This window comes from Ruditapes philippinarum, unplaced genomic scaffold (assembly GCF_026571515.1).
Source record: "Ruditapes philippinarum isolate M1 unplaced genomic scaffold, ASM2657151v2 ctg7359_1_1_1_1, whole genome shotgun sequence".
NCBI classification, from domain to species: Eukaryota; Metazoa; Mollusca; class Bivalvia; order Venerida; family Veneridae; genus Ruditapes; species Ruditapes philippinarum.
Genome location: NW_026862911.1, coordinates 9,085 through 34,483, shown reverse-complemented (window position 1 = coordinate 34,483; position 25,399 = coordinate 9,085). Strand labels below are relative to the sequence as shown.

The window sequence follows — 25,399 nt, the reverse complement described above, 5'->3', positions numbered from 1 at the left end:
ATTTCATCTTGATTTGCCCAAAATGATAATGGACAGCTTCAAAACAAGAAGCTGGACATGTCCATTTATGAAAGTAAGTAGACGTAGGCTTAAATGTGGTGCATTTCACCAACTTTATTTGATATTCCCTTATCATATAATAAACACGTTAATAACTTGCATTTTGAAAAGAAAAAAAACAATGCTTGTGTCAGACTGTGGTGTAAATAAATAAGTTTAAACGTTTTGATAAGAATGGCTATATTAAAAGGTAAGTTGTACATGATAATTCATTGTTAAGTGATCAGTTTCATTATTAAACTTACAGTTTGTATCTGAAGTCAATGTTTTTGTTTGTTTTGATATTGACTGATGTATTTTGATATTGACTGATGTGTTTTGATATTGACTAACAATTTTTACTTACTTCAGACTTCGTGGTAATAATCTAGAAAAAAAAATAGTGCAAAAGATTAATGTATCTTTACAATTTAGTGAACTGTGTGTGAAACGTTAGTGTGAAAGATAAAAAAAGTTGCTATATATCATATATGAATTAGTCGTAATTAATGATATAAATGTATAGTTATTTGAATTGGTTTGTATTTTTTATTGTTTAAGGAAATATCTACTTATGTATAAGAATAATCGGAAGAGAACACGCCACTTGAGTATGATTAATAAAGAAGAAAACAAAATTAAGTCCTTGTCTCGGGGATGATTTTATTTTAAATGTCATTATGCAACACCACTCATTAATCTAATCACCATTCAATGTTTCAGAAAACAATTAAAGTTTTCAAGTTTTAAACATATGTCTCTTAATTTATGGGCGGATTACTTTTATTAATGGTATTTTACATTATTTAATCAACAAAAATCCTCATTACTGCAGTACAGAGCTATGAACTAACGAGTCCAAGATTGCAATATGACAGACGGAATGATATAACCATGATGCTTATAATAAATTATTTCTTATTCATGAACCTCAATACCAGTATATGCCTGAAATAATTTACCTTCACATCTAACGACTGTACTGTATAGATACATGTATATACTTAACTTAACATAAAATAATTACAAATTGTTATTTAACATTTGCTTGTATAATAAATGATTCATTTGCATTACTATTTCTCACTCACTCACTCACTCACTCACTCACTCACTCACTCACTCACTCACTCACTCACTCACTCACTCACTCACTCACTCACTCACTCACTTTTACTTATACTTTTTAATTTCAGAATGGAGAGCGCCGTCTTGTGTGAAAGTGTTGGCTGTACTTTTATTCGGCACCTTAATGTGTAGGCACGTGATGGGTGATGAAGCATCACAAGTCTATACACTACCTTTCTATTGTTCTTTTTGCGGTTGTAAGAACGATACAAATGGTATTATTACTAACTGTTCAGGACTAGGTCTTTTCAGGCCGCCTAAAACTATTGACAACGAGACAAAAGAACTATATCTTAAGGATAATCTCATAAAAACCATTAAATACTCCAATTTTGCTGGTCTTTACAATCTAGAAATATTAGATATCTCTGGAAATATCGTTTCAGAGATAGAAGTTGGAGCGTTCAGAGATATGTCAAATCTAAAACATTTGTACCTGAATGGACAGATTAATACTCGACGAATAATTGTCCTTCAAAATATTTTTAAAGTTGGTGTATTTGATGGATTGAGCAGTCTTAAAGTGTTACATATTCATAACTTATTACAAACAAGTGAGTTATCTTATTCTGTTATACCTTTTTACGCTTTGAAAGTGTTGGTGGCACTGGAAGAATTGCGTATTGATGGAGTAAATAATGTAAGATTTAATGAAAGTTTCCATGTACTTAAAAACCTTTCCACTGTTGTTATGTCTGGTTTTGATGGAACGTGTTCGATTAATCAACTAGACAGAAATTCATTTGTTGGTTTGCAAAACTTAAGGAATCTTACCATGAGTAAATGCCGGATTACAAAGCTAGGACAAGGGATTTTCTGGTGGACATTAAAGCTCCAATACTTAGATTTGTCATGGAACACGGAATTAGAAATAAACCAGTTTGGAACCATACTGGAAGAGCTGAAATATACAAATTTGCAAATCTTAAAAATTAATGCCATACATAATCCAGATAGAGCGGGTACTGAGTTATTGAGGTCAGATATAAAATATATTAGAGACATTAAATTGATAGAAATCTACATGGATGATAATGGTATAGAATTTGTAGATTATGGAGTGTTTGACATGTTTCCAAAATCACTAAAAAAACTTTATTTAAGACGTAATAAACTCGCCTTTGGTTACTACCTGTATGAAGCAGTTTTTAACAATCCTAATCTTGTAGTTCTGGATGCTGGGGACCAGGCAGTTGCTGCGAGGTCAGATCGTGTTTTTACGGATGCATTTCAAAAAGTCTTTGGACTGTTTAAAAGACATGCACCTAGTCACGTCCCAAAATTCAATGCCACCAGCAACTTATACCATAATAATCTTCAGCCGTATTCCGAAATGACCAGATTTGAAAATGACCATCTGCTAAAACACATGAGAAAGGCAAGGTCGTCTGATTCACTGCCGGTGTTAAACTTGAAAACATTGATATATAGCGCAAGTCTGTCCGATCTAAGACCACTGAATTTTAGCGCAACTATAAATAACATTACATATATGGATTTATCAAGACATTTCATGCCGATGGTAGAAGCTTTGGCGTTTGACGGATTATATCACCTGGAACATTTGAATTTGTCACATAACTATATGGAAAATATCCATACAGATACATTTCATGGGCTACCATCACTTCAATTATTAGATCTGGAAAATAATCTGCTTGGATATATATTCAAGTCAGACAAAAATGGTAAATTACTGTCCTCTTTAGTCAGTCTAAGAGTTATCAATTTATCAAGAAACAGAATAAATTCACTTGACAAAAATGTATTTAAATATACAAGTAAAATTGAAAGGCTAGACTTGTCTTACAACTACATCGAAGCTCTAAGCATTGACTTATCAACATTCGTACAACTTAAATACATCGATATTTCATACAATCGACTGCATTCTATAGAATCATCTGTTCGCTCTGATTTAAGCAGGTTTTCTCGTGTCGAAATGGATTTAAGCAACAACCATTTACTTTGCACTTGTGACACTATTCCATTCCTTAAATGGCTTTTTCATTCGGATATCAAATTTGTTAACACAAAGAACTACTATTGTTCTCTGGATGGCAACTCGGTAAATATGTATAATGGATCAAACTTATCATTAAGCAAATTGGAAGAGGGTTGCAAGTCTTATCACGAAATTATCGTTGCAAGTTCAACAGTTGGTAGTTTTATTATAGCAATTCTTGTTTCATATGGTGTATACCGTAATAGATGGAAACTAAGATATTTGTTTTATATGGCAAGAATAAAGTTAGACAAAGCAAAGGTAGAGAATGAAAATGATAAATCATTTGCTTTTGATTGTTTTATTTCCTATGGTGACGGCGACAGAGCTTTCGTCACTGTTGACATGTTACAGAACTTGGAAGTAGAGGGAGGGAAACGGCTAAACATACGTGACAGAGATTTCGAGATAGGTGAAGTAATTGCTGTTAACATATCAAAAGCCATCCGTACAAGCAAGAAAACTTTTTTGATGCTAAGCAGGCATTTTCTCCGTAATAAATGGTGTAACTTCGAAATGAACATTGCACGAATGGAAGCTATACATATGAATAGAGCAGTTATTGTGATAATCTTCATGGAGGAAATACCAACAAAGGTTTTGCCTATTGAATTAATGGATCTTTTAAGAGATTGTCCTAATGTGGATTTGCCAAAAGATAAGGGATTACGTGCAGCATTCTGGCAAAAGTGTGTGGACTTTATAAACACTGACTGACAATGGTGTAAAGTGATGTATGTCATGTTGGTATTTTGAGACCAATTTACTGTTGCACTAATGCGTCATGTTTATTTGATATTTCTTTACCTGTAAATGGTTGTATTGGTAGAATCAGTTGTACAACATGCCACACTAGAATAGTTACCTAATTACGCAAATGTATGTCTCAAATTTAAGAAGGTTTGCAAAATGTGTCTTGAATTAGAATTCTGTGAAAAAATAAGTTTTCACTTTTTTTAATGACGATAATCTTTTATGACGACGTTGTGGCAAAATATAAATAATCTTAATTGAAATATACGGTAACTGGTAAAAATTGTCTATAAAATTCTATTCCAAAAATAGTCAAAAGAGCAAAACCTGAAGGCCGGACAGCAGTGTAAATCTGAATAACTTGGACTGTTCATTAATGGTAACAGCTAATGCATTCTACCTCCACCCCTCTAAGCAAAAGCTTAATCATAATCTATCATCAAATTAAAAAGAAAAATGCGAATCTGCATTCATTCTCATGTTTACAAGGAAAGATGCTCACGGACAGTGATGGTATATAAAACCTAACATACATGTAGGAGGCCAAATCATTAAGAAAGTATCTTGATATCTGGAAGTTTGGTTGCTTTTTTGTTTTGTTTTTTATTTAGTATGAACAAAGTTACCAGTTGCAGACGACAGAAGACAGTATATTTGTAGAAAAACACACAAAAAATACACAAAGCGTTTTTAGATTAAAAATGACAATGCGTTTTAATGTTCTGTAGTTTTATCATGATATCATGATGAGCGCATGCTCTGTATTTCTAGTAAATATCTATGATCACATGTTAAGGCTTTACACAGAATAAATATATTCTTGTGCTGAACACTAGTCTTGTTTTATTTACTTCTTTGTATCAATGCACTTGATTAATATTTTATCAATTATAACTCATAAATAAACAGCAATTTCTTTGAGAAAATAAATGTATTTTCTTAATAAAATACTTATTATAAAATTAAATACACAATATATTAGGAGCGGTGGCCTAGTGGTTAAGGTGTCTGCCTCTCAACCCAGAGATCATGGGTTCGAGCCCAACTCGGGTCACGACCATGTCTCTTCACATGACACCAGTACTGGTTGGTTCCAGGAAGCGGACTCGAAAAATCAATTCTAAATTTCATTGGCATTTTATCAATCAAATGACGTCTTAACTAGGCTCGGACTAGTTGCTACATTGTGATACCATCATGACAGGATGAATTGGTCAATAAGATTTTGCTTTGGACCTTTCCGGTGTTTACAGTTTTATGTAAATTGTCTAACTTGTTATCCAATCGCTACACTGAGATAATACATAGTCACTGGTTGACCTGGTTTAAACAAAAGAACACGTGCTTATGTTTGTGATACTGTTTGTGAGCAGTTGACCTAGCAATGAATGGAAAAGGTGTGGCTAAATGTTCCCCTACGAAAAACCGGAAAGTTCCTATGGACATGTAATAGGGGTGGATAACAACTTAAGAAATAAAGAACTTGACCACAGAGGGCATCTCTTCTTCACAACAATAAAGACACAAAGGCTTTTCCCACCAAGAAATCACAGGACATAAAAATAGCTTAAAATCAACCATTTGTGAATCAATCAATCATTTGATTTCTTAGAATACTGACCACACATCCGATCAAACCAAAAGAGTAATCTCTCTTGAAAAGTATTAGACAAGACCGACAGATTTGTCTCCCTTTCGAAAATTATGAAATTCAACAGTAAAGCAAGAGTTTTGTCCCTTACACCAAATCTGAAAAATAAGACCCTTTACATACGTAATCAATACTAGGATTATTCCATATATATGTTAACCCTGCATTATCTAATAATGATTTTACATTAGACAACCAGTTACTTTTGCCTCTATTAATATCCTTCAACATGGATTTACAGTAAATAAGCAAATGACTATGACATTTATATGTATTAACAATATTTGACCCGTATTTAAAGCTTACCTTTACAGCTCACCATAAATAGCCATGTTGCTAGTTGACTGCTTAACGCATAACATGGATTGGACTTACAAAATTTAAGATGTACTCGTTCGATAATTTACTCTTACTAAATTCGGCATAATTTAAAACAGATACGACAAAAACATGAAATAATTGCAATAAAGTACTATTTTAAATAGGTGTCTGTTTTAAAATGAACAATAACACATTTAAATTATATAAATAATGCCTTTAAGACTTTCCTTACTAAATACTCTTGATTCAAAGTAAAACTACAAGTATAGTTAAATACAGTGCCTAAATAATTGAAATTGTTGACTATTTCCACAGACATACATATACTATATTAAGCTCCATGATAGTGTAATCTGATCTCGTGCGCACGACTTAATATTTCGCTCGCACCACATAGTAATTCGTGTCCATGACTTAATTATCTCGTGCGCACGAATTAGTAACTTGTGGCCACGACATATTATCTTATTCGCACGACTTAGTAACTCGTAGACACGACATCGTAACTCATGAGCACGATATAGTATCTCATGCGAACCACTAAATTACCTCGACATAGTAACTTGTTGTCACGACATAGTTTCTCGTGCGCACCACATAATTATCTAGAACGCATAACTTATTAGTATCTGGTGTCTACGATATAGAATATTCTGCGCTGGTAAAAGATATGTTAGGGTACAATTACATTTATCAAAGATGCACAATAAAGTATATAGTAGATCAGGGTCTTTCAAATTCTATTTGAAAGATCCAATGAAAGATGATTTTTATGAAATGAAATGTTCAGAATTATTAGATTCTAGTAAACTATGAAAAAGATTCTGTTTTTATTTTTTATATAGATCTATATTTATAATTAATCAATCTACTAGTCTAATCTAGTGATATACCTACTGAACAAGTTTGACGCCCGCCGGAATTAGACGGAAATGCCCGTAAAGTTACGATTGCTAACGAACTGGTCCGAACGAGATTTTATACACACGTGCGTAAACAAACAAAACAAAATGGAAAACATGCGACCAGGAGGTCCTAACATATTGATAACTGGTAAATTTGTTTAATTATGTTAAAGAAGTTGATATAATATAACAGTTTCATAAATGTCGCAATAATTCTTACAGTAAATCGTTGTTATTATTGTCATTAGTTTTCGCGATCGACTAAAAATCTGAGAAGGTAAGCTTTCTTTTATCAGCCACATATTCAGTCTCTTATAAAAAATTGATGTGATTTTACATAAATGTATGGCAAAAAATTGTGCTAATGTTAGTTTTGTCCACATGCATTGGCTTGTCCGTCGTGACAATGACAGAATAATGGATATATATCCCTGACCTGTGTAATTCTGTCAGATTAGTGGATACAATAAGAATTTTACCACAACATATTAGTTAACAAAAGAGCACGTGTCCCTGTTTGTGATTAAATCTATAGTTATTCAAATAAAAGGTCAAAGTAGGGATCTATCAATAGCAAAATTACTATCCACTGTATCCAGCACCCGTTGGCTATATACAGAACACTGGGTTTAATTGTGATATAAAACCAAGAGATGGTATTTTCTTTTGGTATGCTGTATTTGTAAGTATAAACAATGTGTAACACGAACATGACAGTTTATTAAACATCAGGGACTGCGTTTAAGGTAAAGTTGTGCTAAAACTAGTAAAAGTTAAGCCAAAAATAAATTCCACTTTGCCCTATCTGATTTGAAAAGTGAAAATCTAGTAAATGTTGAACATGTAATACTATATTTTATAACTCAGTAAAACGGTCAGAAGTCAGGGTTATTTGTTAATCTGACGTAATTAGCCACACTTGGTAAGTTACATTGTTAAAGTTAGCGCTGTGTAAAGACTAATTAACTTACTAAGTGGATTAAATTATCAGATGTGAATCGATACAGGGTTAGACCCTGATTGATAGGAATGATGCAGATGATAATTAAAGCCTGGTAATTAAGTTACATCAAACATATAATAATGTGTTTGTTATACATTATAATTTACAAAGATTTTTGACCGGTTATATGGCCCTATATAAATGGTTGTTTGTATGTATAACCAAAGCCGCTAGGCTAGGGTATATTGCAAACAACTGTTTATTTTCTGCCATATAAACTGTCAAGAATCTTTATAACAAACATAGAGGGAAAAAAATGATATTTTAAAAATTTAATGAGAGTCTTGTATATAAAACTATATAAATGTCACAATAATCCAATGAAAAGCGACTTTACAAATGTGCAGTATTGTCACATATATATCCTTTTTATATAAGTTTGCCAGTTTATTATTGTTATTATCTCTAGTTATTGCCATTTATTACAATAATATCCATGCCAGACAATTCAGTAATAGTAGTGACCTAGTCTAATTAATATGCACATAAATTACAAACTTACTCAGATTAAATGAATCTCTTATAAATCTGAGTACAGTTAAAGTTAATTCTAAGATAAATTAGAAATTGAAAAGAAATATTGACTCTGCGGCATAAATTTACATTACTTTATATATCTTGTAACCTTATATACATGTAAGATCTAAGAATTTGCACATGCATTATTGCATGGTTTGGAACTGGAAATTGCTATGATGATTTATTTTGTATTATTGACTTGGTATGTCTGTTTTGGATTTGACCAAGACATGATCAAAGTTAATCTTCTCTCTGAGCAGTTGAAAACTGTCATAGTTATCTGAAATAAACACATAATGTAAGCTTTTCCTTAGGTACTTAAAAAGTAAAACAAATATAAGATTCTCTTTCTCAAGTTTATGTATTTGAGTCTCAAGTTTATGAATTTGAGGTAAAATCATTTTGTTGCTTTGATTGTAAAGCCCGGATGCAGTTCCTTATTATAACCTGCAGAGTATGTAGTAAGTACTGACCTCTTGGAAAATGCAACAAGATGACCATAATGTGGCCCAGATTGTATATTGTGTTAAAAAAAATTTCATGTTACATCTCTACATATTACCTAATATTGAAAATACTGAAATAAGTAATCATTAATAATCGGTTTTCATAAATTTATTAACCGATAGGCGATCCAAACCTTTGGTTAAAATGCTGTTAAAATTGGTTGTATCTTCAGCCTGTATATTAAAGTATCACCCTTGACCCTTGGAAAAATTGTTTGTTTTCTTTGGAACATCTGTTACTTCAGAAAAACATGAAAACCCTGTTAATTTATTTATCACCTTTACAAACTAATTTTAGGTACACCTGGTACTGGCAAGTCTACCATAGCATGTGAGCTTGCTCAGAGAACTGGACTAAAGTATGTGAATGTAGGAGACCTTGCTAAAGAGGAACAGTTGTATGATGGATATGATGATGTGTACCAGTGTCCTATCCTAGATGAAGATCAGGTATTCATTGTTATCCCTTACATGTATCTAAATATCTTAAATAGTATTGCCCTGTTCATGGTCTATGCAACAGTTTCATTAATTCACTTTTTGCACTAGAGGTGAAAGAAGAATACCTAGAATGGAATCAGTGTATGGCTAGACCAGCTTTGACAACAATGTTGTCTGAACAGTGTGCACACTCACATTGTCTTACCAGCATGTATGAATACACTAAAAATTTGATAAATAGCTGTGGCTTATTTTATTTTTTGGTAAGGGATTGGTGGCTAATTTTCAAGGTTGACATAGTTTTGAACGAAATGATGATTGTTTTCTAAAGCATTTAAAAAAAAACTTGCATTTTAAAGTATATGAAAAAGAAGAAAAGCACTGCCAAGGCAGGACATTATACAGCCAAATGTAAATTTGGTTGACTAATAAAAAAAAAAGTCTTTCAATCAAAATGTCAGGCCAGCTTTTGCAATTATGTTGTCTTTTGAACTAACAATTGATATGCAAAATTAGTGTAGGATATGTATATTATGTAAATCGAGCAAGGTAGTGTGAATGTTTGTAAAAATGTTAGACAATAAGCTTTCAAAATATTTATGTGAAATCTGTAATTAAAACTATGGTTAAATATTATTAAACTTATCATGTTCTAGGTGATAGATGAGCTGGATGATAAGATGAGAGAGGGTGGTAATATCATAGACTATCATGGCTGTGATTTCTTCCCTGAACGATGGTTTGATATCGTGTTTGTTCTCCGTACAGATAACACTGTCTTATACAACAGACTCGAACATAGGTAACTGATACAATAATGTGGTGACATTAATTTTGTTATTTTCATTTTCAGATTCTTTTGAATCTTTAAAACATCACAATTATGTTATAGAATAGGGAAATAAGTGTTCTTCAAGTAGAAATTAATTTTGGGAAGGCATAGAATACTAATGTTATACCTATAATTATGAAAAATGAATATTCATAAGTGTTAGATTGTGGCAACAACATATTAATTTGTGTGGTTTCGCACTTGATTTATGAGTGGCATATTAAAACAACTCTTTCTTGGAAATTGCAGATTTACATGCCGTACATCTGTATGATTCATTTCACATATTTAATGCTGATAATTCTTATTATTATTATGAATTATTTTAAAACATTATTTAGGTACCTCTAGGTTGTGCATTGTTAAATTTTAAGGGGCCTCGAATATGAAATGTTTGAGATCCCTTACTTTGAATCACTTGTACACTGGGAACCTTGAATTGTTTTATGTGAAGAAGCTATTCATCTAGGGAATGTGGTGCATGTCAGTGCCTTAAATCATCCTTACACCAGTGAAAAATTATAAGTTGCCTATTGTTATGACTGAATACTTTCAAGCTTGCAGTCAGTCAAGCAAGACTTATTCATAGTGTTTGTACACTAAAAATATAACATACCTCTGAAGATTGATAAATAGCTCATTCCTGAAGTTATGATTTTATGAAGTTATTTCTTGTTATCACTGTTTATTTTATTTTAATGTTTTCAGGGGATACTCCGGAAAAAAATTGGAGGACAACATTCAGTGTGAAATTTTCCAAACAATTCTAGATGAGGCCAGAAATTCTTACAAGGCAGAAATTGTGCACGAGTTGCCAAGTAATACACCAGAAGAGCTGGAGGAGAATCTAGACAAGATTATTGCTTGGTTAAAACAGTGGAATTCTTCCCAATAGCCCAGGCATATTTCTGTATCATTGTGTTAGTTATTTTCAGTTAACTTACCATATGCGATTTTATGCCATATTTAATTATTGGTAGAGAAACGAGCACTAAGATTTTATCAGAAAGGTGAATAGCAAAGTGTGTTTGAAGTTAGCGAAGGTATTTGCTACCAAGGAATGGTAGAGAAAACATATATGCTTTCAGTACATGGAAAATGGGGGATAAACTTGATCATGTCAAGTACCATATACTTGACCTGTACCAGTAATAGTCAGTCATGGTGTTGGTGTTGTTACTAGGGTATAACTATTTGGAGAGTTATCATCAGCAAATGATTATATATCGAGAAATTTCTATTTTAGAGCTAGGGAAATTTTTGACATGTATACTCAATAATCAAAACCATGTTCTTGTTTTCTGTAACTTAACGACAGATTACTTGTTTTTAAGGTTAATAGACACCAAATTCACAATTTTGCCTGTAATCTATATTCTGTATAAGTATTGGCAATCTACTGATACTGATATATATATACATCAGACTTTATATGTTTTTATTAAAACCTTTCCTTGCATAAAGCTTAAGCTACCTGTATTATTTTGGACGATTTGCCATTGGACGGTTTTAAAGCCGTTTTAAATAAATAATAAAGTTTTTTTAAAATTGTATAAAATAATATATATAAAGATAATTATTACATGATACAATATTACTATGTTACTAACAGTTTGAAACATTTAAATAAAAAATGTTTTACATATATTTAATTAATTTATTTAATAATTTAATATAATTTACAGAAAATGTCGTAAAAATTAAGTATGTATGACAAGATTAAAACACATAACATGCAGGCTAAATGGATCTAAGCTTTGATATGTTTATATTCTTTAAATCTGTACATTTGTTTTATTTATAAATTTTATTACTATTTTTCAGTGGTTGATTTATGTTGTAAATAAAAATATTAAGTATTTTTGAAATGCTGATGCTGGATAGTACAGAAATGTGCAGTTTGATTAGACCATTGCTGCTAAAGTTCTTCCTTTTATAAAATTGTCTAACATTTGATGTGTATTTTTCATCTACTTTAAATTATTTCTTATGATAAATTATACAGATAAAAGGTGATTGTACAAGGTATTTAAATTATTTCACATTTAAATCATTGCCTGAATGATCTAAGCATGTGAGAAAATAAGATTATAAATCAGATCGTACTGTAAGATTCTGTTGTATGTAATTTATAAATATTTATAACTAATTTATACTGGTTTTAGTGGTTATTTTGGTTGAAATACAAATTTGTTGAGTATTATCTTTATTAGTGAGCCGCGCCATGACAAAACCAACATAATGGGTTTGCAACCAGTATGGATCCAGACCAGCCTGCGCATCCACGCAGACTGATCAGGATCCATGCTGTTCGCTGTTAGTTTCTCTACTTGTTATAGGGTTTGTAAGCGAACAGCATGGATCCTGATCAGATTGCGCAGATTACGTTGGTTTTGTCGTGACGTGGCTCATTTGATTTTATAATGTATTATCACTCATTGGCATAAATGTATGGCATGCAACTAAAGAGTAAAAACAGCAAATATCATTATATGGCTTACAGTGTGCTCCATGTGAGATTTTGTGATAAAACATTCACCATTTAAACATGCATGTACATTATTTTAAAATCAAATCTTTCATTTCCAATTTGCCCATATTCATTAACATTATGTTTTAAAAACAACAAAGAATGTGAATATTTCAGTTGTTTCCATACTTTTAACTGCTTTCTTGTAACCAGATTTTCTAAGGAAAAAAAAAGAAAGAAATCCTTTCTGTGTGTTTGGCAAAATAATGTTGATTGTCAGAGAAAAATTTCATCCATGTGCAACTCTGAAATTTTTCAAGGGATTTTAAAAATTGTCATCACATGTTCTTTCGACATTTTGTGGTTTGGTCATTGTCATTGACAGACCTATTGTCTTTTGTTTTTCCACAAAGGTAATATTTTCCGATACCTGGTTTTGTGTGTCAATGTTACCTGTATTTTATCAGTTTATTACCATAATATTCAAAACATAGGCATAATCTAAATGAGAACAAAAATTTGAATTTGGAGTGCCTAGCACATATTTTGTAAATGTCATACATGTTGATATTAAAAAGGCAAATAAAGAAGTAAAATGAATCTGGTCAAATGACCGTTTACTACCTACACATTACTGTAGAAACATTAGAAATACTGTCAGGTACATTAACAGCTGCTTAAAAATATGCCTGATATTTACATTTGGAGAACTTGTTTTATTGTTTATTTTATAGTGCATCTGTAATGTATTTGAGCCTCGTCACAACAAAACCAACATAATGGGTTTGCGACCAGCATGGAATCAGACCAGCCTGCGCTTCCGCGCAGTCTGATGAGGATCCCTGCTGTTGGCTATCAAATAGAGTTGGTTAGGGAACAGCATGGATCCTGATTAGACTGCGAGGATGCGCAGGCTGGTCTGGATCCATGCTGGTCGCAAGCGCACTATGTTGGTTTTGTTGTGACGCGGCTCATTTGATATTGCCTCTGTTACCTGTCAGAGTGTTAGTGAGATTGTTACAAGAATAAAAAATAAAAATCTCCTATGTTGTTTTAGTTATATATTTTCATTTTGCTTCTTCTAAATGGTATTGATGTATAATTATTGTTTGTTCACTTCATTGGTGTGTCAGACTGGACACTTGATAAGAAAAAGCTTGCACATTCAGCATGTACAGACAGGCAGCTATCTCCACATGAAATCAGAATGAAGATACTGTAAAGGTATTATCTGTCAGCCCTTTCATCTGTATACATATTTTGGAACTTGCGAGACAGATTATGAGGAGTGTTTCTATAAATAATGGAATCAGGTGCACCAAATGCCATCAAAATATACCCATTTTCATACACCCAAAGACCTTTTATATTTGGCTGGTATGTTGTATAAAACACAGGCCAAGTTTGATGCTCACTACAATCGACGCATTATTAATTGAGTTATGCCTCTTTTTTTAAGCATTTTTGTCGAGCCCCCGTGTGGTGAGCTTGACTTAGTCGTCACTTTTGGCGTATAGTTTGGTGTATGTGCGTATGTCCTTCCGGATTTGTCCAGTTTATATCTTGCTCTTTCTTTGAATGATTACGTTATAATTTGGTACAATGTTCACCATGATGGGGTGATGTCACACACAAAAACCCAGGTCCACCGCTCAAAGGACTAAATTCTAAGTTCAAGGCGGATAATTCTCAGAAAAAAAATGTGTGCAAGAGTTATGAAACTTATCACACATCATGTGGGTAATGATATGTAATATATATTAGATGTTTGAAGTAGTCACCAAGTTATTGTAAAAAATTAACTTGTTTTAGAAAAAAATTCATACGGAAATATTCTTGAAATTTAAAACACCTTGTCACATAAGATGGAAATATATTCCAAGATTGAAGTTGATCCCTAAAAAAATAAAGAAGAGTAAAAAATAATGTATTTTTAAGGAAAATTCTAAGTTCAAGAGGAAATAATTCTGAAAATATTGCTTCTAGAGTAATGAACCTTGTCACATAAGATGTGGTTAATGATAAGGAAAATGTATACGGTATTTATATTTCAAGTTTAAAGTTGATACCTTAAGAAAGATTTTACTGCACTAAAACTTTAATCTGAAATCTGGATGTGGACGCCGTGATGAGTAGGACAGCTCTCCTTTACTTCATACATGTATAGTGACAAATATTGCAAAATCAGTCTTGAATTGCATTTAACATGTTACTTATTTCTTGAAGTGTAAATATTTTTATCTTAGAATATTTTCCTCCAGGATGAATGTCTTGAAATATTTTGGCTCATCTGGAGGCATGCAGCTTTAACCTAGTCAACTTCTAATTTGGTTTGACTAATTTCCAAAAACAACATTACAATATGTGTCACAAATGTTTGATAAAATGAAGACAGTCGAGAGCGAAATATATGATCTCCCATTATTTTTATTAAGCTTGTGGTGAGCTCAGCAAAGTCGACACTATTATCGTATTTTTCACAAATACAGTTTGATATGCCTTAATTTTCATCTGTATTAACACTTGCCAAAGGAGTCAGATTGAAAACATCTCAAATTAGCATTTTGTTCCAACTGCCACCTTTTTAGACAGATACCTCTTTTTAAGTCACTCTACATCATTCCTCCAACGGACAACCGTGTGTTAACATTATTTCTTTATAGAAAACTGCCAAACTGCAGTTATTGTATGTTTGTGCTTTTATTGCCCATAAATCCTAGTTACTACATGATAAGGCATACATCTAACAAGAGCTGTCGGAGGACAGCAATGCTCGACTATTCGATAGAGTTGTCTCAAGGGTGTTTCATTGAGTATAAAAAGGGGCATAACTCATGTAAATAAGTAAATCAGAGTTATGGGACCTGTGCCAATCATGTTAAAAAATCACAGTGAAAATGTATGTTAAGTTTCATTCCATTTCCTTTAGTAGTTAGGAGATACCAGCTTACAAGCAAAAAGTTAACCATGAGTTTCATCAAGTATAGAAAGGGGCATAAATTTGGAAATAAGCAAATCAGAGCTGTCCGATGACAGCATGCCCGACAATAAGAACAATTATCAAAATAATGGCATTAGACTAATGGAAAGGACAGGGACTGAATACAGGTCTACCTTTTGACAGACCAGCACTCTACCCGTGCGCTAGCCTGACTGGTTTAGTGGAAATGCATTTTATATTTATCAGAATATTATTATGAACATGACTTTCGAAAAGAAGTAAGTACTGCAAGTGAAAATGGAAATATTTATTCAAAAAGATGCAGTTATATATGAAACAACTGGTACTTTTTATTAGTATTTATGAATATACAAAATGGAAGATGCAGTCATAAGCTTAAGTTTCCAATAAGAATCTGAATATCATAAAAGCAAACAAGAAAAGCATTGATGCAAAGCATCAAAGGCGACGCCAAAAAAATTTGATCAAGTTTTGCACCTATATACTTAACAAAAAATGTGTACTTTATAGCAGTACCATTACATGTGACATGGAGGCTAGGCCCAGTTTAAGTTGAAACTTAAACCAAAAAGAATAGACTCGATCTGTCTTGCCAAGATGCAAAGACAATTGATAGTCAATTAACCAATCTTATAAGACTCATGTCATAAGAGAGAATTTCTTCAGATTTATTTTACCAGATACAAGGGTACCTGAGTCATCAGCATATAATAAAAGCTTATTGCTTAGGGTTGCAGACATGTCATTGACATATATTAGACATAAAAGAGGACCTAAAATGAACCTCAGGGGGACACCATAAGTACCCGGAGCAGTAGTAGAATGATTACCAGCCACATCCACCAGCTGCTGTCTATCAGAGATAAGACTTGAAGCATGTAAGAATGTCATTACCTAGGGCAGATGCTTGAAGTTTCATGAAGAAGAAGAAGAACTTCTTCATGTGCAGTATAGTGTGATCAACTGTATCAGATGCCTTTTGTAGATCTAAAAGTATCATGCAATACTGCCTTTGTCCATTTCAAATTTAATACAATCTGTTAAATGAATCAAACATTTGTCAGTTGAAAAACCACTTCTAAACTCTGACTGAAACTGCCGGACAATGACTTGAACCCATGACTGTAAGAAGACCAACTGAGCTATCCGGTCGGCTACACATTTTTCCTTTAATAATGAAACAGTTCTAAACCACAACATATTTCCCCACTATATTGATTTGTGTCCTTGAATTCCTGATGTTTACAGACCATAGTGAATTAAACTCAGGGTTATATGCAGTCACAGGATGAGAAAAAACTTTCAGCTTGACCAGAACTCGAACCTGTGACCCACAGAATAATGCACCGCGGCTGTAGCGATTGAGCTATCTGGCCGCTTACTCATGTTCTCCCCTAAATAGTGAACAGTTCTTAACCGTGACAGATACTTTTAACAGGTAGATCAGGGTCTTTCAAATAGAATGGTCTGGAAACGCACTATGTAAACCCTTCTCTCTACAATTAAACATGTCTCGGGATAACTCATACGCAAATTATGTAAGTGTTCAAGAAAAGGGCGAATATAAAATACAAGAGCAAACAAGAACGTGTTTGTTGAACACAAATGCCTCCAGCTCAGATTCTTGTCAGTAGCAATATTCCAAAAAATGTTTACCCATTCACTCAGTTATGGACAGAAAAATTGTAACACAAGTTATATAGCTTGACAAAGTCATGGCATTTTGTAATTGTGAAAAATATAAGTTGCCAAGTCATTGCTCTGACTTGTGAAGTTGAAAAATATTCAACTTCATGCAATTTATCTTCCTACCAAATATGAAATACATCTGTCATTAAATAAAGGCTGTATATGGGCAAAGGTGTAAAAATCTATTTTGAGCACTGGTGACCTTGACCAAACTGACCCCTAACTCTATCTAAAAGAAGAATACCATGTAAGTTATCTTCCTACCAAATATGAAATACATTTGTCAATAGATAAAGGCTGTATGGGCAAAAGTGTAAAAATCTATTTTAGCACTGGTGACCATGACCCAACTGACCCCTTACTCCATCCAAAGGAAGAATACCATGCAAGTTATCTTCCTACCAAATATGAAATACATCTGTCAATAAATAAAAGCTGTATGGGCAAAAGTGTACAAATCTATTTTTAGCACAAGTGACCTAGCTTGACCCACTGATCCCTACCCCAATCAAAAGGATGAATACATGCAAGTTATCTTCCTACCAAATATAAAATATATCTGTCACTTAATAAAGGCTGTATGAGCAAGTGTGTAAAAATCTATTTTTAGCACTGGCGACCTTGACCCAACTGACCACTAACTCCATCAAAGTTTATGTTTCTATCAATTATAAATAACATCTGTCTATAGAATAAGGTCAATACACCTGTAAAAATGTAAAAATCTATTTTTAACATTGCCGACCTTGACATTGGTAACATTGACCTTGACCCAAATGACTCCTTACTACACCCAAAGAAGGAGGACCTCCCTTGGCATGTTTGTATTAAACTAAGACATCAACTAAAAATAAAGGCTGTATAAGCAAAAATGTTTAACCTTACACAATTGATTCTCTGTTACATCGTCCTTTAAATTAAATAACTAAGGATAAGGATAACATGAAAGTTGGGGTTAATATGTTTGCTTCTATGATAACATAAAACAATATGTCATTAAAATACCATTCTTCACTGCTAGTAAATTGACAAAATATAACTTGGTAATAGCCGACGGGCATCTCCGTTGTTTAACAAAGCGCGTAAAAAGTCTGTTATTTTTTCTTCTGGCAACAGTGACTTTATACTGTACATTACATAAACACAACAGAACAGAACACATATTTTATTATTTTCAGACTTTAGCATATGCTCCTCATCTTAACAGAAATACAGTATATATCAAGGTACCATAAACGTTACAAAAGCATGAATATTCTTATATAAATATATATTTGCATATCAGACCATAATTATTAATAATGAGAGTGATATAATGGTTATTTATAGAGAAATGCGTTTGTTATCTTTTAAAGCTACTCAGTATTTCTAGAGCAATATAATATTGAAACAAAAGCAATAGTACTTTCTTCTTTGGAATATGTTACTTTTACAGACCCAAATAATTTATAAAATGAGACTGTTAACAAATTACTCCTTATTTTCAATGCATAATTAAGATAGAAAAAAAGATTGTTTCAAGTGTGTACATTCTTTGATTTAAACAACTGAGTGAGTTTAAACACACTAGGACGTAAGTGATTATAATATATCGTTTTCTTACACTTTTATACTTTGTACATGTTAAAATAAAATTAGATTCATCTTCAATGTCATTTGATCCACATACTTCGCAAACTCTCTCGCTCCTTTCTATCCTATTCTGTCCGTATCTACAGGACTCAATACGTAGTTTATGTGAAGAGAGTCTAAACTTTGTTAAAACTTATCTACACTTTTTTTATCTGATCTTCATACACGAAGTCTTGTTTAACATTCTTATAAACAAATAGAACAAGGAGCATAAAAATACAATATGAAACATACGAAATAATGATAAAATAATAAAACTTCAGAAAGACCTCTTATAATCATTTTAAATTCAGATAGCAATAAATTAGTAAACTGCAGTGTAGACCATGTATATTGGTAGGGTATACGATATTTTTGCGAGGGTCAACATATTGTGAACATGTGAAAAAAGTGAAACTTGTTTAATTTGCTTTGAAGAACAATTTTTGCATATTCTTTCATGTCTAGGTATGTTTGTATATCTTCACTTTTCAATATTCAAGTCGTGTGATGACGTGCGAAATTTGGTTAGCGCAAATCGATTTTTTTTGTCCTTCTTTCAAATTCAATTTAATTTGTACTTCATAGAACTGTGTGAACATGTATCTAGGCGTCTAGAATTATTGTAAACATTACCAAACTTCGATAATAAATATCTTAAATTCGTCGTTTAATAATATTGTAGTCAATTAACATGTTAAATTGCTTTTGCCAAATATAAGTAAGTCCGCATTTATCAAGTATAATTTTAATTTGACATACCCCCAATTACATGGATTAGGTGTACTTGTTTCGTTCAACATCATCTTTAAACATGTGATAGGTTTTAAAAAGAAGTGATTCTTCCTTGCATGCCACTAGGTTTATCTAACATTTAATTTTGATTAATTGTCTATGAATGCTAATCTGGATCTTAGCAAATTCGCCGTGAAGAGCGTCTAAATTTGTAGATCGTTCGCCAGATTAATAATGTCTGTCATATGTTACGGTTCTGATCGGTGTCCAGAGAGTACCCCGCACATTGGGCAAGAATATACCTTTCTATAGAATTTGGAGTGAATAAGTACATCATCAGGACCCACGTGATGACCCAAGATTTCAGATGCGTAATTTTACGTAGAGGTTACCAATGAATACATCACGTTGTGTAAATTGTTAAGAACAATGAACAAATAATGCAATGGGTACAAACCTGTCTGGTCTATTCGCTTTTGTGTTTGGTTCCAGTTGCCATTTTTTTTTAGAAATAAACGCCAGTCCTTAATATTAAAAAGAATTAAATAATGATTGTAAAAAAATCTTTAGTTCAGTCTATATTTTCCATATATTGCTATATTCTTCTATGTCGTTCTACATTGACTGTAGGGATTTTGAATCGTTAGCAAATATAAAAGTCATAAAAAATACATTTTGTAAAAGAACGTTCCCAATATTCATTATGCCATTTAAAGTATGTATTCACATTATTAACAATATCGTTCTGAAAGAAAAAAAAACACACAAAATATTACAGTTTCTTCAAGACTGAGTATTATTATTTAAATAATTTAGAAAGTATAGAAAAATTTTCTTATACAATGTATTGACTAGGATTATCTGCACATAACTTAGAAACTGAAACCGGATATTTGTTTGAATCGATGGAAGTAATCGTTAATTTAAACGGTTAAGTAGCAATTTTGAAGGTGAATATCTTGTTTTACTTTGTGTGCTTGTTATAGAGAATTACATGTAATCTATCCCTTTTAATTTTGAACAGATCAGTTTCCTTTGTCAAGTAAAAGTATGAGAACTTTTAGAATTGTTATGTATATTGTATGTATTGCCAAAGTGATAGTTTGCCAAATAAATGTAATTAAATTTGAATTGAATCGAATATGAAATCAAGATTAGAATTGATTACAAATATATGGGTGTTTCTATTGGTTACCAGAGCATCAGTTATGACATTTAAGGAGAAGAATTAAACGTCTCTAAAATTGAGATTAAATATTATTACAACTTTAAATCAAATATTTCAAAAGCTTTAAGATATACAATTTGTTCTAAAATTACCAAGCCAATACTAATGAGAACTATTCAAAAATCAACTATCACGAAAGTGAGAATGAACCAACTTTTATTTCTTAATTCATATACGATTAATTCAATTGACCTCCTCTCATTGAAGGTGAAATGGGGACTCACAGTTCTGATTTTTTTCTAATTCCACATTTTATATTCAATAGCAATGTTTTTATCACAAAATGTTTTCAAAATAAAAATTATAAATAGAAAGAACTTATTTTAGACATCAAAATTTTATAGATAAGATAATCAATAACAGTGAAAGTAAAAGAAAAAGGCAGCTTTATTTCAGTTATTATAATAATTTCATTATATCCTTAGTACATTTTCAATTTGACTATAAGTCATTCAGGTATTCCTTGAAATTTATTCCGCCACTTATATTTTATATCTTTTTTATTTCATTTTTTCCAGTTGCACAATATAAGCCTATTATTTATTATACATTGTCGGTTACCCACGGTATATATTCCGTACATACTACATTATCTATTTCGATCTTACACTAAACTTAACAAATTTTCTATTTACTATTTGCAAAATAACGTTTTAAAAGACCTTTTAACCTTATGTTGAATGAAAAATGCGCCAAATAATAATACAACGTGATGTCCTTTAAGACGTCACGTCAGAAAGTTGGTTTCCAGTACTGTGCACGCTGGTATTTCACTGAAATAATATAACGCATTAAATTCAAAACTGAAAATTATATAATAATTTCACTGTTTCAAACAGTCAAATAACAGTTTTTTTTTATTTCACTGATATATTTCTATAAACTACTGAAAATCATGTAATAAATCACTTTAAAACAAATGTCACCCTCAGTTGATTTTAAGAAATAATAAGAACTGTCTCTTGTTTCTATTCACTATCAGAAGATAGCTCTAAATGATCTAACATATCTGACTCTGAGGTGTAATCAGGTGCTTTAATTTCAAAGTATGGATGAAAAACATTAGGACAAATGTCACATGAGCATGTTTTGGCACAGATATCACAAAAAGCATGTTTTATGATATTTGAAGGTGTAGTATTATAACAACTTTTTTTTCCCTCCTACAATCAGAAATGTTACTTATATAATCTTTCATGTCAGAATCTATTTTCCTACACTGTTTTGCACTGTAAAGTAATAATGACGTAGCTTGACCTCAAATTGTTCCTTCACGTCCAAACTGCTGGACAAAAATATCCATTTCCTTAGGTGGTCCAAAATTAATAACTCCTTTTATGGTAGCAAAGTTAACCCCCATACCAGCAGCACTTGTAGCTATTAACAGTCGAATATTGCCATCTGGATTACTTAAATCAGTTTTAATATCTTCTTAAACAATATCTGTTGTGCTGGATAGGTACATTTGAACATGTTTAATGTGTGTTCCAAATTCCAAACGAAATGCAGTATATAAGTCACTACAAGCTTTTATGGATGGACAAAAAATTACATATCTTTCACAAGATTGTTTTTGTTCTACTAATAAACTTGTCAAGAAATAAAACACACTTTCAAGAGGTTCTGTGCTTTTAAACTGAGCAACAAACAGTTAAATATTGCTGCGGTCTGGATTGTCAAACATTTCATGGCAATTGGACATACAAAACATCTGCTGCAGCCGTTTCCTTGCTGATTTGTTTGCTGTTGCTGTTATCAAAAGTATGGGGCATTCTAACAGAGAGCGTAGCTCACCAAGTCTTCCAAACCAGACTCGAAAAACATCATCTTTACTATCTGATTCTCCCCTAAAATATATATAAAAATATTATCAGTATTTTAACATGTACTTACAGATAGCAATTAAAAAATCACATCATTTTTTTTATATTTTCAGTAAAGTAAAGTTAATGAAAATCTGTTATGTGTTATGATATGATATATGTTTGTTGAAGAGGGAAGGTATTTTGAGGGGAAAAAAAAAACGAAACTAAAAAACAGCCGATATTCACTGTACAATATTTTTATTACAAATATTTAAAAAAAATAAATGAATGGGAGATATCTAATTAGCTATCACTTTAAACATTCTATTTAGGTTAAAACCTTTTCAGATAATATTAGTTGTCTGTCCATCCAGGAATGTTGTTAAGTCAGTGACTGGGAAGTCAGGTAAGCTTGTTCTAAAGGTATATAATATGCTATAGCAACAATAAACAATGGAGATGTTGAATAGTGTTTAGACAGCAAATGAAATACATTTTGGCCGTGTAGGAAGAAATCAGATATTATGTGTACATCTAAATAAACATTGTATCATAGTTTGGGCACGTTTCTGTTGAAAATGTGTCAGACTTACCCGCACTCCAGAGCATGCCCATTGGTTGACTCATTTTTGCTGGGGTTTACTTATTGTGACGACAGAGAAAGGAAAAGCGATAGAAATAGCATATGCAGATGCTCGTTGATTGGTTACTTTTTTCTGGGGTTTCATATTGTGACAACAGGGAACGTGTTTGTGACTATGATACAAAAGAGAAAGAACATCAAAACACTCGGCAATATGATTAATACTCGGGGGCTACGCCCCCTCGTACAAATCAGATAGCCTCTTGCTTTGATGCTCTTTCTTTTAAATGTATCATAGTTTGGGGACCTTTCTGTTGAAAAAGTGTCAGAGTTAAATCGTATACATATACATGCACAGTGCGGTAACTGGAGTGCAGGTATCAGTTACCCGCACTCCAGATCATGCCCGTTGATTGGCTCATTTTTGCTGGGGTTTACATATTGTGACGGCAGAGAAAGGAAAAGCGGCAGAAATATCATATTCAGATGCTCGTTCATTGGTAACTTTTTCCCGGGGTTTAAAATTGTGACAACAGGGAACGTGTTTTTATGTTTGACTATGATACAAAAGAGAAAGAACACCAAAACACTCGGCAATCTGATTTATACTCGGGGGCTACGCCCCCTCGTACAAATCAGATAGCCTCGTGTTTCGGTGCTCTTTCTATTACATGTATTACATTTGATGAACATGAATATAGATCATTTATAATTGTTATATTGTTCTTATAGGTTTTTTTCCTTCATTATATAGTACTTTTACCTCCTTGCGCCTGAGGGGTTACCTTTCAGAGTTTAGGCATAAGAATTCAGATTGCAGCTACTGTTTACCCCTGCAAGATTTTAAGAGGCGACTAAATGGGTTGGAAGACTAGATTTTATTCATATCTTAGCCCCAGCAGGTGAGGTGGTTTTGACCCCTGGCCCCTTGTTCACAAAGAAAAAATCAGGATCAGGTGATCCATGAATTTAATTTTAATTGTTTTATAAAATTGGCAAAAATTTATTGAATTATGCTAGAATTAAATGGTACAAATTCGAATTGTAAATAATTGCTTATTTGCAAAGAAACCAACCAATTTTGGGATACTAATAACAAAACAAATACAAAAGTAATCGGATCAAAATGAGGATCAATTTAAGGATCAAGATCAAACTTCGGATCAACTGTAAAATGCCCATTTCTTGTAAAAATAACAATAAATTTATTCTAAAATTTTATCAACATACTATTTTAAGTCCAGTTTTATCAATCTTATATTGAATGTTTAATCTATTGTTGATAAATAATGGAGAACATTTGAATTTTTAATTTGATCCTGATCCTTAAAACTTTGTGAACATGGGGCCTGGTGTTGCTATAAGTTTGTAACAATCGCTGTTAGCCAATGTTAGTACTTTTACATCATATCTTCATGATTTCTTTGCACAACACTCAATTCATCTTGAATCGTCAAATAACATTCTCGTTTCTTATTTTTATGCCCCCGGGCATATAGTAATTGAACCGTCCGTCCGTCCGTCTGTCCGTCCGTCTGTCCGTACGAGGCTAACCTAGAACGGCAAGTTGGATTTTTCTTAAGTTCTACCTGTACCAATGGCTTCATAATTTACACACTTACTAATCCATACAAGGTATATGATATAGGCAAGTTACATAACTATGGCTTCCATTTGCACCAAGTTATGGCCCTTTTCAGCACTGAGGAAATGAATAATGGTTAACCTAAACCGGCAAGTTGGATATATCTTATGTTCTATCTGAACTAATGGCTTAATGATTTTCACACTTACTTATCAATACAATGTACATGATATTGCCAAGTTATATGAATGTGCCATCCATTTTCCCAGTAATTTCGCTTTTTATCACTTTGAAAACAGGGCCTTGTATGGTTAACCTATTCCGCCAAGTTGGATTTATCAAAAAGTTTCACATAATTACTTACTTTATTTAATGATATCTTTCATATTTGGTAGGTGGATACCTTTAACGGTCCTCTAATATTTTATGGCGTCAGGCGTCTCTAGGTCAAGGTGAAGGTCACTTGTGTAAAAAATAAATCTAAACATTTCTGCTCATAAAGCCTTTATTTTTAAGTTTATGTCTTTCATGTTTATAATAGTCATACCAAGGGAGGTCCTCTTCCTTTTCCTTTAGTAAGGTGTCATTTGGGTCAAGGTCACCAATGCCAAAAATAGATTTTTTTACA

At 32.4% G+C, this 25,399-nt stretch overlaps 2 protein-coding genes, 1 non-coding gene and 1 pseudogene across 3 annotated transcripts; 3 read left to right on the top strand and 1 right to left on the bottom strand.

The window, feature by feature from the left end:
• The first annotated feature begins 90 nt into the window (after positions 1-90).
• LOC132720595 (toll-like receptor 4) lies at positions 91-4,755 on the top strand. The gene is made up of 2 exons (XM_060704754.1): positions 91-250; positions 1,236-4,755. The coding sequence occupies exons 1-2, from the start codon at positions 235-237 to the stop codon at positions 3,887-3,889; spliced, it is 2,670 nt and encodes an 889-aa protein (XP_060560737.1). The 5' UTR covers positions 91-234; the 3' UTR covers positions 3,890-4,755.
• A 2,040-nt stretch (positions 4,756-6,795) lies between these two features.
• Positions 6,796-11,525, top strand: LOC132720593 (adenylate kinase isoenzyme 6-like). The gene is made up of 4 exons (XM_060704753.1): positions 6,796-6,950; positions 9,129-9,280; positions 9,928-10,073; positions 10,812-11,525. The coding sequence occupies exons 1-4, from the start codon at positions 6,830-6,832 to the stop codon at positions 10,996-10,998; spliced, it is 606 nt and encodes a 201-aa protein (XP_060560736.1). The 5' UTR covers positions 6,796-6,829; the 3' UTR covers positions 10,999-11,525.
• LOC132720597 (Z30 small nucleolar RNA) lies at positions 8,493-8,584 on the top strand. The gene has a single exon (XR_009624368.1). It is a non-coding gene; the product is annotated as a Z30 small nucleolar RNA (small nucleolar RNA).
• A 10,390-nt stretch (positions 11,526-21,915) lies between the features above and the next one.
• Positions 21,916-22,645, bottom strand: LOC132720596 (bifunctional 3'-5' exonuclease/ATP-dependent helicase WRN-like; annotated as a pseudogene).
• Positions 22,646-25,399: the final 2,754 nt, after the last annotated feature.